Below are 19,630 nucleotides of genomic sequence, written 5' to 3' on the forward strand. Positions count from 1 at the left end.
TTCATATAGTCAAAATCATTTTCATGCCCTTCTGGCTCCACATGGGAGATAGAGAGCTGAGAGGTGTAACAACATTGCACCTTAAGATTCCTCAACCTCAGCCAGCTAAGTCACCATAAAGCCCAATATGACCTGCTAACATGCCCAATGAATGTGTTCCTCTGCGGATGAAAGATGCTATCTTAAAACATGACTCAGTTGTATGTGTACACTCAGAGGGTTACACTTTGTTGTAATTCTTTCTCCTGTTAATATTAGCATACATTATTGAAGTGATTTCATCTTTCATTTGATCTACAGTAATTAATACCTCTTCAGTGTTGTCATTGTCAGCTGTGTCACACCTGAAAGAATTAAAGATGTATTTTACTTTTATAAAGAGGGTCCTCACATAAAACTGGGCAGTCTATGATGTAGAGAGATGGAAATATTTTTGAAACCGGTGCTATATGAAAAAGGACACTTTGCTCAAGAGATAGAAAACCTACATGTACCAGAATGCAGTATCATATTTGATCAACTCTATTTTGTTTTACTGTTTGATTGGACCAGTCGAAATTTGGGGTGGTGGTTATAATACGTCATACTTTAGAGTTTTGCCATGTGTGGAGGAAGGGAAGTTTAACACAGTTCATCAATACATACTGCCCACATTGTTTTGATACAAAGCTGGTTGAAAATTGGCGATGTATCCCTTTTGATATAATAATAACAAATACATAATAAAAAAAAAACAAAAAAAAAACACACACATGAACATTCAGATAGTATGGCCACTAGAGGCCTCTTTAATTGACCTGATTTTTTAGAAACTCATTTTAAAACTAGTATTTATCTTTTAGAGGCAACCTGACACATGTCAGTGTTTTTAGGCTACAGTAATGTAATCATGAATATATATCCCAGATTTCAAACTATTCCTTCAAGATATATTTTATACATTATCAGAGTGAAATGCATCATGATTGATTGAAGTATTGTATTTTTTATTATATATTGTCTATTTATAGAATAGCTTCCATCATAGTCTCTGTCCACTACATTGCACAAAAATCCAGAAAAAAGATTTATAAAGTATTTTTTTCTCAGAGAAGATTAGAACATTTATTCTGTTTAAGATAAATGTTTTTTTCTTTTTACTAATGCCTTTAGACATAAATCACAAGTGTGAACAAGTAGTGAAACTGCAAAGAGTTAAAAGCACATGACTGGCCTGTTTAGTTGTCTAATATATTTGATACTATTTGCTAATATATTTTGTTGCCTGTGGTCAACATTATTAGTTTTAATAATGTCAGATACAACTTTTACGTAGATGATACACAGGTTTATATCACTTTAGAATAATATAATCCCCATTCTTTGAGTGCTCTTGTTTCCTGTATTACTTTCATCTAATTCAGTGGGCACATTTTTAAACACTAAATGAGTAGAAAGCACTTCTACATGTAGTACTGAAAGTAAATTGTATACTAGAACTCAGATCTCCTTATGGCTTTCTTTAAGATGTTCCTAATTTTTCCTGCAAGATGATAAATGGACTTGCATTTGTATTCTGGTCTTTTGACCACCCAAAGCACCCTCAGTCACCTTCTAGACACACTCATTCACACACACACATTCGAACACTTGTGGCTGTGGCTACCATACAGGGTGCCAAAGTTTTTAAATGATTCAAACAGTATCTTGCTGAAATATACTTTGACATGTGAATCAGAGAAACTGGGATTTCAACCGCCGATCTTCTGATTAGTGGACGACCCGCTCTACCTCCCTCTACCCCAAGAAAGCAACCTCTGCTGTTCTGCCCCTAAGCTGTGGAATACCCTCCTCTGGGTCTTAGAACCGTAAGCTCTAGTCCAGTGTCACATTATTGGACTGTGGTTATGATGAAGCTCACGAACCCAAGAAAGCCAAATATCTTGAGCCCTCAGAGGAGTGCAGAGGGAACGTCTGGAAGGCCCACTGTGAGCCATGTGTTTGCAGGATGTTCTCTGCATCAGGCACTCAGCTTCCTTGGAATCAGAGAGTTGCAAGAGAAGAGCCACCAAAAACATAATCAATGCTGCTGAAAAGGCATCGAGGTGGCTGTGAATCAAGAGGGGTGATCCACTGTATAGCGCTACTTGGACACAGGCAGGCAACTAATCACCCCCTGCTGGGTTGCCTATGTGAGAGTGTCTAATGAGCAAGACCTGAAACACCCTATGACCCTGGGATCATCACTGAAGACGTGTCCAAGTTGCACCACATTTTTTAAGAGACCAACAGTACTGTACGCAGTAGTTAACATGTATTTAGGCTCGGGGTTGGAAAAACTGGGCTCAAAACATTTGGCTTGATGGCTGCAAACACAGCTGGACATGTCCTGACCTGTCCTTAAAAAACACCTGCTTTTGTTGGCCTCAAACCATCTTCTGCTGTTGATTTGTTGTCATGCCATCCACCATTCCTACCTCCTTCTAATATGAAATTCAGCTCATATATGTAACCCAAACTGTATCCTACATATGAAATGTACAAATGTGTTGGGAAACAAATGCTGCCAATGTCCTGGTACAAGTGTGTGTGTGTGTGTGTGTGTGTGTGTGTGTGTGTGTGTGCACGCGCGCGCGCGTGAGTGTGTGTGTAATGAGTCAGGAGTTGCAGAGTGAGGTAAGGTGTGTCAGTGCTGAGGATGAGTGATTACAGTGGACAGTAATCCTGCAGATGGATTAGCAGGTGGTATTAGGAGGAGGGGAGGGGTTCAGCACACTGCCACCTCTGAACTGTCACAATATGGAGCAGCAGCTCGCTGGGCCGAACCTACGTCTGCTTCACCACAGCAACACACACTGGACATTATAACACACACAAAGGACAGCCACTGACAGTGCAACTGCTGGTATTACTGTAGGGAGAGTTTTTAGTGTTTCTCCACAGGGAAAGTGTTTTTCTTTACTTTAATGATGACCAGCCTTTATTTATTTTTTTTATTTTTATGTTTTGAGTTTATGTACTTGTGTCTTCTTTTACATTATAAAAATCATAAGTCTGTCAGACGTTTTCCATCAGGTGCAATCCTCGTGCTATATCAATCATACTGTCTCTTATTCTGAAGTTTTTTTCTGCCCCATATTTCACAATATATCATTCTTAAAGCCAAATTGTCTGTTTTTTTTAAAGGGAAAATAAAGTATTTATCTTGATGTGCACAGAAATTTAGGAATTACTTATCCTACAATACTATGTTACCCTAAACAAATATTTATATTGTGAATCTATTCTAGGAGTAATAAAAGTAAAGTGACCACTATAGGAAAACCATCCCATAATAACTATCATGTGATTCAATATAGTCAGGTATCATACGTGGATTTGCAAAGATTTGAGTTGATGTTTAGTTAAACAGTTTGGACAATGCGTGGGTCTTTCAAAATGTCTGCTGAACTCAAATTTCATTATTAATCTCCTCTCAGGTGCTGGAACCAAAATAGAAACAGCATCAAATATTTATAGACTTTATTTTGATCTTGATCAAACTTTTTTTCCCCCCACACAGCAGGTTTGATGTCTTCTGGGTACAAATTGTAATCACTTAGAATTTGAGCTGTCTGCATTAATTCAAAAATCGTGGTATTGAATGCCTTACTTTTTTTTAAAAAAAATAGTTTTAATTATGAGGTTGTACAGGGCTTTTACAGCTAAAGTGATGATACTGGTGTCATATGAAACTAAGACCTGAGGAATCCAGTGGTACCAATCACGGCATGTTAGCTTGTCATTAGGGGGGCTGAATAAGGCTCCAAAATTAGGCAAAATTTTGGTGATGGAAAAACAGCATTTCATTTCACAGGGGTCCCTTGACCATTGACCTCAAGATATCTGTCTGTACTTCAGCAGACAGTGAGAGCTGCTAAATTGTTTGGTAATTTTAATGACAGTAGAAAAAGTGTCACATCACACGAGAATGTAAAAGGGCTCCCTGGTCTTCTTATTGATACTGCAGTGAAATATAACATGTAATTAAGTAAAGACTTTTTGAAGTTCATTCACTTTGCATGTGATAAAATTAAAAAGTAGAAAAAAACCAAGCTCTGTCTAACTAATATATGTAGCCTATTTTTTGAGACAGAAAAGGCACCGTGAAAAGACACACAGACTGAAAAGACAGAGACGTATGTCTGGCCTCTGTGTTGGGAACAAAACCCTGCTGGTTTCATCTGCACCTCCTTTTGCACGTTGTGGCCTAATACTACACAATCCTTTACTTCTGGTGAATTCCCAATGATTTTTTTTTTACGTCTTTGGTGAGGATGAGGACCTGAGAGTCCTGAGAGAACACAAACAGGCAGGTTTCTTAGATTAGTCTAACTGCAGCAGAGGAGGAAACAGCAGTGAGGCTGGCATTAGGTTGAGTTTAAGCTGAAGCCACGCTCACCCAGGGTTAACCTGAGAGCACAAGCTTTGCCCCAGTGTGACAGTATTTACTTGGCCTACTGAAAACCAATATTTTAGTCAAATAAAACTTGGTGGTGACCGGCAAAAGTAGAAGCTTTTTATCTGCCAGGGAAAGAAAAAAATATGCGTAAAACTAAGTCTTGATAATAAAAAAATATATATTAAGTCAAAATTATGAGATGAAAAGTCATAATTATGAGATAAAAAGTCAAAATTATTAGAAAAAAAAGGTCAAATTTATAATAAAAAAAGTCATAATGATGAAAAATAAAAGTCAAAGTTATGAGATAAAAAGCTCATATTAGGAGACAAAAATAAAAAGTCTGACTTATGAGATAATTTTGGCTTTTTATCTGATAATTATGATTTTTTAATCTCATAATTATGACTTCATATGTTTTGTTTTGTTTTTTCACTGGCAGAAATGGGCTTCCATACCAGCAGGAAGTTTAATGCACAGCTTTCAACAAATTGTTGAGTGAATTTTCACTGACATCTGGTGGCCAAACGTCAACAACTGTTTTCACTGTAACTGACTGGTTGCAGATGTCCTGTATTCTGTTCATATTTCTTTACAGGTAGCCCTGTTGTAAACTTTGTGTCTGTGGTTTGGTGTCATACAAATTATAGGTTTGCATTTATTTCAATATGTAATAATACAGTTTACATATACAGTATTTTAGTTTCATGAAATTATATGTCATGTTGGACTCTTGTATGTGAAAGATTTGTTGTATCCATTAGGTATGTCATTCATTTTCATCACAGTAGACACAATGGCCACACATAGCACAATAATTATTTAGGTCAGAAATGTCCATAACAACATGCCTAAAAGTTGGTCATTTGTGAGCAGAGATCAATGCTACCACAAAATAAGAGATTATTTGCCAGTAATGGAGGGAGCATTCAGATCTTTTACCTAAATAAAAGTAGTAACACCATGGTGTAGAAATAGCAAATTGGCTTGACTTCTTTCAAAAACATGGGAAGAAGGCAATGAGCAACAAGAGAGGAAATGACTCAAAAATTTGCAAGGAATTAGTGAAAGGTAGAAAATTACCTGGAAATTAGTAAAAGTAGAAAGAAACAACAACCTACTTTTCCCCCTAGCTTTTTAAAATACATTTTCCAAATTTAGTAATTTAGTAATTTCTTCTCCCCATAAATAAATAAATAAAAATAAATCACACCAATGTGCTCGGGGTTCAAAGGTTTCAATAGTACTAATAGCAAATGTGGGCTATTCATTACGCAAACTGGCACATTTTGGATTAATGTAGGCTATGTGATATCACTGAATTATAGTTACTGATGTATTAATTTGTGCAGAAATATAAGCTTTCAGCGGGTTCAGGTGGAACGTATTATATATAAGCTGTCAGGTGCTCGGTTTGTTAATTCGGATGTCGATCCAGGTTTCAACGGGTTAAAAGAAAACAAAGTCAGTGCTTTGATTTAGGATGTAACAGAAAGTACCGGCAGGTGGCAGCATCATGATTGTGATGTGTTGAATCTGTCATCAATTTACAACATGAAGGAGAAAAGCCATGCTGCCTTCAGGGTGCCTCAAGTAGGTGCGTAATCAGAGAAAACGTGTGAGAAGTCCATAGCCGTAAAATGGAATTAAAATGATATAACTTGGCAATAATGACCAAACGATGTGCTCTGTAAAAGGGTGGATGGCTGTTTATTTAAAATCTACCAGCAGGGAGTTGCGTTTCAGCGACAGAATTACAATATCACCACCACCACCACAAAAAAACAAGACTCACAGTAAAAGGAATCAAAAACCTACTTAATTAAACGAGAGATGCGTTTTGAATTTTGTCGGGGATAGCCCAATTTTCCTCTTCGACTGATCGTTGTGAAAACATTGAAGGCTAATTGACCAACAAACATGAACGCACCTCCTCCAAACCCGGATGTTTTGCTTTATAACAGTCTGTTCGAGTCTGCTGAAGACGCTTAGCCAGGAATATACAGCACACCTCGAATTTCTTTCCACAAATAAAGTCGTTATCACTGAATAAAGCGTTACATCTTAGTTACCTAGCCGTCGTTAGTGTTAGCTTAATTTTGAAATGAATGACCGGAAATTCATTTTCTCATTTGAGCTTATTTAAACTGAGCTTGAATGCAGTTGGAGACCACAGCAGCCACAGAACATGAGCAGTTGTAACACTTTCTCATCATATCAGTGAGCTGAGTTTCATACCTCAGGATGCTCCGGGAGTCGTACCCGTTCGTGGAGGACAGCTTCAGCCGCTTCCCGTCGCAGAGCAACATGTACGGGCTGTGTCAGGCCGGCCAGCAGGAGCTGTTAGCCGCCACGCTCAAAGGGAAGGTGGTGTGTTTCAGATACCAGGACCTGCAGCACAAGATCAGACCTGTGGCCAAGGAGGTCCAGTTCACCTACATCCCAGGTACTCCCCGGTGCTGTAGCAAAGTGTATCCCCGTCGAATAGTGTTTCCCCTGTTGATGCACAGTTCCCGCCTCAGTGGTTAGGGGCGCAGGTGCAAAGAAAAAAATGCTAAAAGATTTCATTATAAAAACCATATATGGTTATTTTTAAATAAAATAAAATGAAAAAGGCATAGCTCACGCGGTTCACTATTGTTTGTGTGCATTAATCGAAGTTGTAGTGTTAAAATGACTGTTTCAATAATAAAAAATATAGCACAGAATAGGGGTTGATATTGTTTTTTCATGGCCAATACTAGCACCAATTATTAGTAGTTAATGAAGCCAATAACCAATATTTGGAACCAATATGCATTTTGCAAGTACATTATTATTATGCAAGTTCCCAACAACTTTAAAAAAGAAAAAGAAAAAAAGTCAAGTGAAAATATAAATATAAAATTAATGAAGTTCATCCCATTCTGACACTTTCTTTGCACTTTTTTAACAGCGATCATTAAATTAAAACACATAAAGACAATCAGCAAAATGCCAAATATTGGCCTTAACAATCGGCCAAAAACACATTTAGGTTGGTAATAAAACCATAAACTGATAAGTGGTATGAGAACCAAACCATAAGAAACTATGGGTTTGGGTCAGGCTTAGAGAGGGGGCACACATATCGACAGGGAAACAGTCCTTAACCGGAAAAATTCAACACAATGTACTTTAATCATAGTAAGAACATGGAAATCCACTCCCTTTACATATCCATATCAGAACAGAATCATTCTCTGTAACTTCTACCGGTCCCCAGTGTCACACATACACATTTTGGGGGCAGGGGTGTCAGCTAAAAAGGGGCACCCCCTCCTAACTATTTTCAGCATTGGTCTGTAAGTCATGGATCTATGTTGTGTATCATAATTAGTCTGACAACAAAACATTGCTTATTCACCAGAGCAGGCACAAAAACATTTAACATGGTGTGATGAGAACTTCACAAATTTCCATCGCTTTCAAATATTTATTCCTCCTAACATCAACTTCACTCATTTAATGTTATCTCTGCTAAATCAACACATGCATAGGCATAGTTTACTCTTCAGTCCTCATTTGTGTCTTTTGCTTGTTTGTTTGAGGGTGTTATTGAGCGATAATGAAAAGGCGGCCATGTATGAGGATTTCTGGGAGGTGATAGTCCACAATTTCACAGAGGAATTGTGGATTCAGAACTTCTGGATGATCTGCTCAACTTTTAAAAAGTTATGTAATGCAACAACACCTCTTGCAGCGCCTACTGCATCATGAGGGAGCCAGTTCCTACTGAGAAGCGCAGTCATAGCATCATGTGACCTAAAAAAGCCAAAAAAGTGTTTCCATTGCAGTTCTGTGAAATATGTTTTTTTGAATTGCCTGAAATGCCACCTCATGCTAGCGTAAAAACATTTTTGCAATAAATAGGTTTTTCTTTCTAAACTGACATGTTTCCATTAGACAAATTTTTTATTTGCAGTTTCAGTTTGTGCAACTTGAGGGTTAATGGAAACCCGTTTAGAGAGAATTAATGTACTTTTTGCTCTGTTACATTTCTGACAGCTTAACTGTGAGAGCTAACAGCTCTGTGCTGTGGATGTTGTTTGGGTTATGAAGAAGAAGAATCAGGTCACATCATCAGATAACCTTTAAACCAACAAATCAGTCCAAACCAGACTAACCTGTGCTCATGTGACTCTGAGTATGCCTCAGTGGGGCTCCTTCCTCTGTGGCAGGACACACAAATCATATAATGCATGTCCCTATGTTCAGATGTTGTTTTCCAGATGTGCTGAACAGTGACAGCTCTAAACTGTGGCAAGCTAAAATAATAAATATGCCTCATGATGAAAAATGGATGGAAAGCTCACCAAATCAGTGAGTAGCCAGTTTTTAAATGTCCTTCACATGCATTATCGGGCAAGGCTTGAACATTATGGGAGCTGTGGCTGTTAGAGAATGAGCCTATTCTCAACTGCAGTTACCACTTGTCAATTTAAAAGACAAGGACTGCACGTTCATTCAGCTCTGCACCCTGCTTGGATAAATGTGTTGGAACACTCAATTTATTTGAATTTGATTATGACTATTAAAACAATGACACCAAGCCTGTTTCACCTGTTTTCATTATTTTGGACAGCTGCTGTTCTTCAATGGTCTACTAATAAGGTGTATGATGTCTTGAGAGGAACTTTGGAGGTGTAGGTGCAGGAAATGAAGACAATCAAACTTTGCTTTCAAACTCAATGTATCCAGTCTTCTTTAAACTGTCAGCCTTTTTCTTTGAGACAGAAGTTAGAACAAAAGCAGCAGTACAACTCAAAACTCCATTTCACTGTCTTTTGGGTAACAAAACTAAAAACTCCACTCTTCTCTGTTTCAGTCATTGTCTTCTCTTCCACATGCACTGACTCCCTTCAGCTCCCTAATGAGGGCAATAAGCTGATTTGTTTCAGCTGGCCACCAATCAGTGCCCTGGCTGCCTCCCTGCTGGGTTATTCTGGGTCTTGTAGTCTTTTACTGGATGCCATGATGGTTTGTGGTCCTTGCTGCAACCACTGGGAGGAAATGTCCCTCTGTGTAAGAATGTGTGTCAGTGATGACCCGCAGCAGGTGTCCCCCCCTCCCTCTCCCCGCGCGGGTCGGTCGGTTTGGGCGAGTTTTATAAGAGAATATCGCAGGTTTTGGGCAGGCGGGTTGTAAAGTGACAAAGCAGTATTCTGAGTCGTCTATTAAAAGTTTTCAAAAAAGAAAACACCTCTCTCTCCTCTCTGTCACACAGCTGCAGCTTCATCATCAGCTGCTGCGCTGCATTATTCTGCATCTGAGCAGGAACATCTGTTCAAGTCCTACATATTTAGATTAATTTTCCGGCCATAATGTCCAGTAAAAATATTTCCCTCTGTAAATATGAAGGTCTAACAACGTGCTTAAATAGCAAGGAAGCGTCTCTGTGTCTTCACTGAATAGGCTATAACCTTTTATATATAGTCTACCCTATATAGGCAGTATCATCAAGTAAACAAACCTCTCAGCTGTGCGCACGAGATCATACTGAAGAAATCATCACATATAAGATGAGCTGTGTCAGCTGTGTGCTGGCTCTGATGCTGTTATATACACAAGCATATGTCAGATCTTTGCCTAGCAATTAAGGCTATATATTTTTAAAAAAACATACTTGTTATTGCTTCTTATATGCTGATTTTGGTAATATATTTATATATGTTTTATGTGTATATAATATACATAAATGTACTATTGACTGTTTTCTCTAATAGAGCTTCAAGTAAAAATATTTCATATGACTGTACTTCTGTAACCTGAGTGACAATAAACATCTAAGTCCTCATGAACTCTCCTTCACATATATCCTTGACCTCATGATGTTTTCCCTTGAGATTAAGGAAGAGTGGTTAGAAAGGGTTATGTGAACTTTTCAACCGCAGCTAAACACTAAGGTGGGAAAACACAAAGACAAGAAGTAAAGCCAGACATGACACATATGGAGTGAATCTACAAAATAAAACAGGATTAATGATTAGCTTTTGTTTTCGTGATGTAGCTTTTGTAACTCAGAGTAATTTAATTTAGTGTATTCAGTTTATTGAATTAGGACAGTGCACATTAATCAAGATATGAGCAGTAAGCATCAAAGTGAATTTGCTGGAATCAGCGCAGTTGCTAAATTTCATCCGCAGTCCTAAGGCAGGTACCATAACAAACAGCTACACAGACATCTCATAGAACACTTCACAGACAACACATCACAAATGGACACATTACATTAAAGAATGAAACTACCTACAATAAACGGTAAAAAGAAAAGTATGATAAGCTAAAAGAAAAGCGCAAGAAAAGCCCCTGGGAACAGGCATCAGAGGAGAAAGCATATTACAGTCTCCCCTAGTTAGCGCCCTAGTGTTTATTTCATTATTGTTTTTTTTCTCTGGTTTTTTTTCTGTCTTTCGTACGAGTCAGCTGTTGGTCGATGCTGCAAAGATCTGATTGTGTCTTCTTTGTCCAGTGGATGCAGAGATTGTGTCGATTGACGCCTTCAACAAGTCTGCACCCAAAAGAGGTCTGGTGGTGGGCATCACGTTCGTTAAGGTATTTGCATGTATTGAAGTTGACATGTCATAGCATGTGTTCACTTTGCTATAAGGGCTGTAAATACTTGCTACATTTATAAAAACATTGTTGGTTGTGGTTGCAGGACTCGGGTGACAAAGCAACACCGTTCCTGAATATCTACTGTGACTATGAGCCTGGCTCAGAGTTCAACCTCGAGTCTATTGCACGTGAGTGAAACAGTGGTGTAAAGTGCACAGCACTCGCTCTAACAGATGTTCCACCTGCTTATGTTAGCGTGTGTCTCTGAACAGAGAGCTGCCTGAACCTGGAGCTGCAGTTTACACCCTTCCAGCTCTACCACACAGAGTAAGTTTGCTGCTGCACAGCTGTCATACACTGGGAACCAATTACCAGCATAGTTGACACTTCAGTTGGCATGGTAACTACCACTGCAGGACATACTGCTTTTAGTATTTGATACCTGTATTATTTTCACTTATATATTAGTGTTGTGCTTAACTTTTACTCTCCTGAAACATTACTTATTTCAACTATTACAGTGGAAAACCATCATTTAACATATCTGATTTAGTATGCTGCAGCTCATTATACTGTCAGTCAGCAGCTTCTGTTCAGACAGGAAACATGACTGCGTGTATCTGGATGTAAATAACCGGTGACCTGCTGTCTCTGTGTCAGAGTGCAGTGTGACGAAGGAGGAAGCGAGACGGTGTTCCTGCTCAGTGGTCATGACCAGAGGATCCACCTGTACAAGGAGGTCAGATCAAAGGCTGGGTTAACGTGTGTGTGTGTGTGTGTGTGTGTGTGTGTGTGTGTGTGTGTGTGTGTGTGTGTGTGTTTGTGTTTGTGAGAGAGAGAGAAAAAGAAAGACATTAGACTTTGATCTGAACTTTAAAATGTAGAATTAATCCTATCCTCCCTATCCTTTATGTATTTATATATAAATGTATGTATGCAAATAAATATATGTTTTTGTGAGTATATGTATGAAGCCTGCCCAGTAATATTTGTTAAACAAAAAAAAAAGTTGCCATGAGTAAGTAATGTGTCAAGAAAAGATCCTGTTTCGTGGTCGTTACTTTCTTCATGTGTGGGAGTGAGATCATGAAGTCATGGCGACACTGTAATGACTTCTTCTTAACTCTTTTTACACAGAGATGGCGCTATAGGGCCTCTACTAAGTCCCTTGGGTATCACAGAACCAAATGACAGCGGCATCATTCCAACTCCAGTGTGTGGTTATACACTCACTTGGGGCTTTGTGGAAGTGTGCCAGGTGTGACGCATCCACCTCTAGTGTGACATAAAACATAAGTTTCAGCAGCGTCTTCTAAACAACAACAAAGGTATTAACGTGTCAATAACAATCATATAATGGTCCTGTTATATGGCAGCTGATCTCGTCCTCCACTCGGAGAGTCTGAATCTCACTCCTTTCCCAGTTTGCAAACATTCACAGCCACTTTTCTTCATCTTTGAATGAGCTGCTAACCACTAACAGCTACTTTTTAAATTGTCCATGGTGGGTGGCACACATAACAAGTCATCGAAACGTCACACACACCTCACCCATGGTCACATCTAACTGGCTTTATGTTTTACACAGACCTCATTTTTGCGCCGTAACCACTTCCTGTCCCGGCAAGAAAACTGTGTCCCTCCTTTCCATGCTCATATGTTTTATACAGAATGGCGAGGCGACATAACGGCACATTATTCCCACCTTGATCAGGCAGTGTAAAGTGGCTACAGATTGCTTTTCCCAAAAAATCCTGATTGGAAGCTGCACACAAAGGCACGGCCCACAATTCACAGATGTAAGACACTGAATGAGTTAACATATTTTTTTTTCTTTTTCAAACTTTAGATGTCATGCTCATGTTTGTGTTGTCTTGGGTTTGGGCTGTCTCTAGGCAGCACGGTGGTGAAGTAGTTAGCACTGTTGTCTCACAGCAAGAGGGTTCTGGGTTTGAACCTGCAAGCTGGCTGAGGCCCTTCTGTGTGGAGTCTGCATGTTCTCCCCGTTTCAGTGTGAGTTTTTTTACAGTCCAAAGACATGCAGGTTAAATGGCGACTCTAAATTGGCCCTAGGTGTGAATGTGATGGTTGTCTGTCTCTGTGTGTCAGCCCTGTGATAGTCAGGTGACCTGTCCAGGGTTTACTCCGCCTCTCACCCAATGGCAGCTAGGATCAGCTCCAGCCCCCCCCCGTGACCTTTTAACGGGATAAGTAGTTATGGACAATGATTAAATAATAAATGTGCTGTCTCTAATAGTGACCGCAGAATTCTGTTTAAAGTATTACAGCAAGTATAATTACTTTTATTCACTGTATAATGAGCAGCATTGCTCCTCAACTGACAACCACATCTGGAGCTAGAATGATCTCGTTCCCATGCATTCAAAAAGTCCTGGCCATGTAAAAAATAAAATAAAATGTATGTATGCATGTATGTCTATAATTCTTCAGTAGATGACATTTCCCAGCTGTTTTGTAAATGTCAATTTTCTCTTTAAGTACTCCTCGTCTACTCATCTTTGACAAGATTCATTGTTCTTTTAAAGAGAAGAGTTGTGGATGAAACGCGATGAATGATACAGGAAGGCTTTTTTTCAAAGCAAAAGAGATAAAACAAGATGGTAATGAGTTTTGCATGTCTGTATGAGCCGTTCACTTTGATTCATCATGCAACATGAATGTCAGATCATCAGTCAGCCTGACTCTCCTGTGTCTAACAGAACGCCTCTCTGCACCAGTTTGAAGAGCAGCCAGTGGAGAGACTCTTCCCTGAACTCCAACAACTGCCCAGCAAGTGAGTCTGAGCTCCCTTTGGACTGTTAGCTCTGATGGCGTATTGTTTGATGTGTCTGGTCAGGTGAGGGATTGATAGGGTGATGAAGCCCATCAGCAGCTTTTAAAATCACTTGTCACTTGTTTCTGAGTGTTCATCAGCCTCGTGATTTTCCTGAATAATCCATTTTACTTTATTCACAAATCTTGATCTAAAAGAAGAGCCTGGTTATGCTCATCCCGTTGGTCTGATATATACGTACATTAAAACCTGCTAGATTTAATTTACAAAGATGTACTGTAATGCAGAAAGCATAAAGTCTGAAGACAGTCTGAAGTGTCATTACAACTGAAAAAATCAAAGTAACTCAAGAGGACAGTAGCAATAAAAATGCAGCACACAAGGCAAAGGGAAAGGATTCAGCAGTAGGCTTGGGCAGTGTCTATTTTTTTCAAACCTTCATTTCTCGTTATACGGTATGCGACGGTATCAGTGTGTGCCGCTAACACCCCCCAAGTTTGCTATGTTATGCAGGCTGTCTTCAGTCCACTCAATATATAATACGCTTACGATCTGTCAACAAAAGGTAGTATTCTTATACCTTTTTCCTTATGAAATAGAAAAAGGCAACCAAACACTTTCTGAATTATTGTTTCACTCATTGTAAAACCCACTTCATTCAAACACAACAGAAACAAAATAAAGCTCACTTAAACTGTGTTTATTTTATTTATTTATTTTGTTCTAACAATCAGAAACTCTGGTTCAGTTGAAATAATCCCCTAAATTTATGGGGTTACGTATTAAAATAAGCAGTTTTTTCTGCTGACTCTTTCTGCTGTTGTAGGCACAGCACAAGCCAGTATTGACCGGTTGTTCACAGTCTTGTAACGTTCTCTTCACCACTTGCAGTCAGCTCAGCTGCCTGTTGCACCACACTGACCTCAGGTGGCACATGATGCACACTGCATGCAAAACATCCTCATTACAGCCTCCAGTATGAAGTTAACAGAAAGAAAAGGGTCTGCATTTTTGAGGGTATTTAAAATCACACTGTTGGGATTTCTAAATACCCTACCCTGGTGTACTGTAATACCAAGCCTAGTAAGCAGTACTCAAAGTAAGGCAATGACACAACACACAGAGAATAAAGACAAGGGAAGTCAAACATCACCAGCATTGATACTGATGTCAAAACAAGTAGTGTTTGACTTCTGTCATACCAAAAAGCAAACAGCATCAGCACATTTGTTGAGCTTTATGTATGTATGATCCATGACTTTCTGTATGTCCCCTCCCTCCATGCAGTGTGCTGTGGTTGGATATGTTGAGTATCGCTGATGACCGGCGACTCTCAGCGTTTGGCTGTCAGAATGGCTGTGTTGGACTGGCCCTGGTCAACCAGACAGGACCAGGTGAGGGAGAACAGACACAGGTTCAGATCTGTCACATGACTACTTATCACACACTTTCCCTCCAAAGTGTAATTGAGGAACACACTGAAGTACTTCTAACATATTGTTTAACATTATTTATGTGGCCTGTGGCCTGTGGCCTGTATGTTTAACTCTTTAAAACCTGAGCAAATTGATTTGATTTCTTTAAAAAAAAAAAATTATATATACGGGCCAATGCATGTATCTGTTTTTATCAGAGGTTTTACAGAGCTGGCGGTTCCAGTTTGACAGTCCGATCTCCTCAGTGCTGCTGTTCCCTCTCAGATGCCAGACTGAGCCTGACCAGCCCAGTGGAGACAAAGGTATGTTACTGCTCTGTTTTGCTTTCACATCTCCTCACTTGTATCCCTGACGGTCTCCCTCTCAGATTGCTCTTTTTGGAGAAACCGTTTAGGCTTATGTCTGGCCCTCACTGTGGATATGCCTGGTAAAAAAATCAAGAATTGTGTCTCTTGTTGTTCAGGTGCAGGGACAGAAGGCTACAACCTCCTGGTAACCAGCACTATAGAGATGGCAGTTGTGTACAGGTCAGAATCTGATAACTTTAGCAAGAGATAAGTGGAGTTATTTTCACTCAGACTTCATCTCTGTGGTGGAGAAAATGACTGTGTTTGTTGTGTGTGTGTGTGTGTGTGTGTGTGTGTGTGTGTGTGTGTGTGTGCGTGTGTGTGTGTGTGTGTGTGTGTGTGTGTGTGTGTGTTTTCTCAGAGACGTTCAGGAACAGGGCCTGTCTCACTCTGTATGTCTCTCAGAGAGTGACCAGTGGGACGCAGTGCTGTGTGCTCTGGTCATTGACCTGGATTTTGACGGGCAGAAGGAGGTGCTGCTGGGAACATATGGGCAGGTCAGCGCTCGCCTTTACTAAAGAATAAAGCTGGTTTGTTATTTTCAGTAAATCCCATGAAAAGATCCAAACCAGCAGTAGGGTTGCAGCGGTGTGCCGTGGTATGTAAATTGAAAATTATCATACAATGTACATTTGTTTTTCTACAGTATTGAAAAAAGTGCGACCGGTTGGACCTGCACATGTCCATCTCCTTTCCTCCCTGACTGTCTGTCAGACTTGTTAGCTGTTGTTTTACACACACATGCAGCAGCAGAGAAATGGCAGAGAGGCCTCTTCATCCCCTGCCTAAAAACAAGTTAAAATCAGCCGAGTGGGATTACTTTGGATATCCTCAAATATACAAAAGTCCTGCAACAGTGCTTTGAAATGGCCTCAAGGAACCAATGAGTGCAGCTTTAAGTCCCTCTGCAGAAGATCCCACATACATAAAGGCTGTTTTGCCAAACTCTTTATAGGTATAAACAATAAGAACAACTTCTGTGAAAGGAGAGCATAGTGCTGCTAAAATGTAAAGTAAGTTATAAAACATGTTAGTTACATGCTATTTTTCAATCAGGTTTATAATGTTTATTATTATACTTGTTTTAGTTCTTTAGGATCAAGCTGCTCTGCAAAGACACTTCTGATCCAGCTCAACCAGCTGTCACACAGTCATTTGTCATGGCCCTTCCTCCAAACGTTTTCTTTTTTGCTTTTATTCCCTTTAGGGTCTTTGCAGTTCATAATAGTAATAACAGTTGTGTAATACCGCATAATATTTTGTGAGACGGTTATTGTACTGTGAAAATCTCACACTGTCGCAACCCTTCAACAATGCCTTAGTCATTCTCTCCATACTTTGAGATGTCCCAAAGTTTTGGACTCTGCTGCAAGCCCTGTGGTCCCTAAAGAAGGCTCGGTATATTCCTATACCAGCTGGATAATGTAGTTTTTAACAAAGAGATAGTCAATTTGTTGGAACTATTTCCAGCATTTGTTAGTATTTGGAGCAGCAGGAAGGTGTGTCTTGGACTGAGTCAAAATAAACTGCAGTGTGTGTGTTGATGGTACTGAGGGAACATGTCACCCAGTGCAACAGTGTGGCTCACTGATGTGTTTGAAGCAGTTTTTGGACAACAGTGGAGCTCTGTGGCACAGAGGAAGAAGAAACATTAGGCTGTGATACACACACAGTAGTTGTTATCGGCTTCCCATCAAAAGATTTTAGTCTTTTGACAGAATTTTTTATAAATGACAAAATAAAGTCGGTCTGGAGCAATAGAATACAATTGAATATGACATAATATGAAACATTTTCAGGCATCTGATGAGACTGACTGACTGCTATGGTTAGATCTTGATGACGCCGATGTTTTCCGACGATGTTCTCTGACGATGTTCTCTGCCTGTCTGCCATGCAGGAACTTCTTTGTTACAAATTCCAGCCGACGGGGAGAAGACGAGATGGACAGTTTCAGCTGCAGTGGAGGCGGAGCTTCAAGAGTCCTCTGCTGTCTATCATCTACATAGACCTGACTGGGGATGGTTTGAGGGAGCTGGCTGTCCTCACACTGAAGGGACTGCATATCTTACAGGTGTGTAGCAGAGAGCTGCTCCAGTCAGCTATGACACTGACAAAAATCACATTGCAGCTTTCTGTCAGGGCCTCTGCCTCTCTGCTGTTGAGCATGCTGTTCTGCATGTTATCATAATAGACATTTTATCTGCTTACCAAGTCAACACAGAATTATGTTATCTAACAGAGAAAAGATGATTTCTAAAGGTGAGGTGAATTGATCTATCGAGTGATTGCTGACCTCCACTGGCCACCAGGAGAAACTGCAGAAGAGCTGATCTGAACTGATTTTACAGATGCTTTGTCTGTTTAGTGTCCTCTGGTCCTTTTATATATGCTAGACCGTAGTTATCAAAAACAATCTATTTTCTTATTAGAATTGTATTCATTCAAACCTTTATTTAGGAATAGGGAAATCACTTGAGAACAGCATGAACAAAGATATTTTAAAAAATCAGCAAGAAAACAAATTACAGTTAAAACAGAAATAAAATCATAAAAATCAACAACAAAAAATAATAGCAATGTAAATTGCTGAAAAAAACAAAACAGGATAACAAACATGTTATGGTGTAGAAGTATAATTAAAAACATTTACACTCAATTAAAACAAGATCTGAAATAAGGCACTTGAACATCTGCAGTGGTGGAAGAAAGTCCAAGTTCAGGTTCCTTTGCAGGAACACTGTAAGAGAACGACTTTTTTCCTAGTTCAGTTCTGATTTGGGGAATGTTGAGCAATAAGCAATTCTGCAACCGAGTTTGATTATGTGAGTTTAGAGGAAAAGTGATGAAATATAGAAATATGAAATACACTTAAATACAATTCTTTTTCATTTGCTTTTCTCTACTAAAATAAGATTTGTCATTATGTGAGGCCTCATGGAGGCTTCTCCATCACCAAAAGGGCAAAGCTCAGAGCTGATCTTCCTCCTGTACACATGCATTCAGCAGACTCCCTTCATGTTGTCTTACATGCTGTTTATATACATATCATTTAATGCTGTGTTGTCTTGTTCCCTATCTTTTCAGCACACTCTAACTAGCACTGCTGATTTGGTCATTGAGCGGCTCGCCCTGAGGGTGTCAGCTCTGACAGCCGGCTCTGAGCTGGACTCAACTGAAGCTCAGGACACTGCGGAGAGAGATGCTCCAGTGAAGAAAGAGGAGTGGACAACAGCAACTTAAGAGAAACTGTGTGTGTTTTTTTAGAGCCCGACTGATACTGGACTTTTGGGATTGATACTGATATCAGGGAGTAAAAAGTTCCGATATTGATATATCGGCTGATATTATCTATATGCAATCATGTGGTACAAATATCCCGCAGATATGTTCAGATACTTATGAGAAAGATATGCACTGAAGGCAGGACATTTTAGTTTATCAATAAACGTTAATATCAAAAATGACAGTGGACTGAAACAGTAAACTTCATAGAGAATTTGATAACTCTAAATTACTCTATATACAGCTATATCTGTAAAGGGGAATATCTGCAGATAAAATCAGCTGACTGATGTATGGGTTGGGCTCTATGTATGGGTCCTGATGGGTCAGAAAAAAACTGACTTACAGGTGTAACGTGAAAGATTTTCTCAGGGGTGTTTATGACTGAACAGTTACAAACATCACATTAGCCTCCTGAAACAGTGACACTGCTCTGTGATGGATTTCTGACTAGAGATGACAGTAAAATAAACTGACTGAAAAGCTCATATTGAAGATGTGAGCTGCTTTAAACACTGCACAGTTGTTTGCAGATAATAAATCACATTAAACTAAACACTCACTGTTTTTGGTATTATATATTATAAGCCGCTGTTGTTACTGTGTTCTTTCTTTCTCTGGTTCATTTGACTTAATGCAATACAACCTGGATCAACATTGGTTTTATTGTGGTGCTCTCAGACACCTTTCAGCATTTAAACCTCTGAAACCTGGTTTGATTTCTTTTGAAAACATGGGAAAAAGGTAATGGGCAACTTGGCAAGAAATGTCC

The 19,630-nt window shown here is 39.4% G+C and overlaps 1 protein-coding gene across 2 annotated transcripts; it reads left to right on the forward strand.

The window, feature by feature from the left end:
* Window positions 1–6,393: 6,393 nt before the first annotated feature.
* kptn (kaptin (actin binding protein)) lies at window positions 6,394–19,414 on the forward strand. Of its 2 annotated transcripts, none has more exons than XM_042499276.1 (12): window positions 6,394–6,866; window positions 10,911–10,993; window positions 11,100–11,184; window positions 11,269–11,323; window positions 11,657–11,735; window positions 13,717–13,790; window positions 15,078–15,184; window positions 15,424–15,528; window positions 15,690–15,753; window positions 15,935–16,070; window positions 17,474–17,647; window positions 18,661–19,414. In XM_042499276.1, exons 1-12 carry the CDS (start codon window positions 6,665–6,667, stop codon window positions 18,814–18,816), a joined length of 1,320 nt encoding a protein of 439 aa, XP_042355210.1. In that variant the 5' UTR covers window positions 6,394–6,664; the 3' UTR covers window positions 18,817–19,414. The 2 variants fall into 2 exon arrangements, with proteins under 2 accessions (XP_042355210.1, XP_042355211.1); XM_042499277.1 differs by having other exon boundaries at window positions 13,735–13,790.
* Window positions 19,415–19,630: the final 216 nt, after the last annotated feature.

The sequence above is a fragment of the Plectropomus leopardus genome, chromosome 13, assembly GCF_008729295.1.
Source record: "Plectropomus leopardus isolate mb chromosome 13, YSFRI_Pleo_2.0, whole genome shotgun sequence".
Classification (NCBI taxonomy): domain Eukaryota; kingdom Metazoa; phylum Chordata; class Actinopteri; order Perciformes; family Serranidae; genus Plectropomus; species Plectropomus leopardus.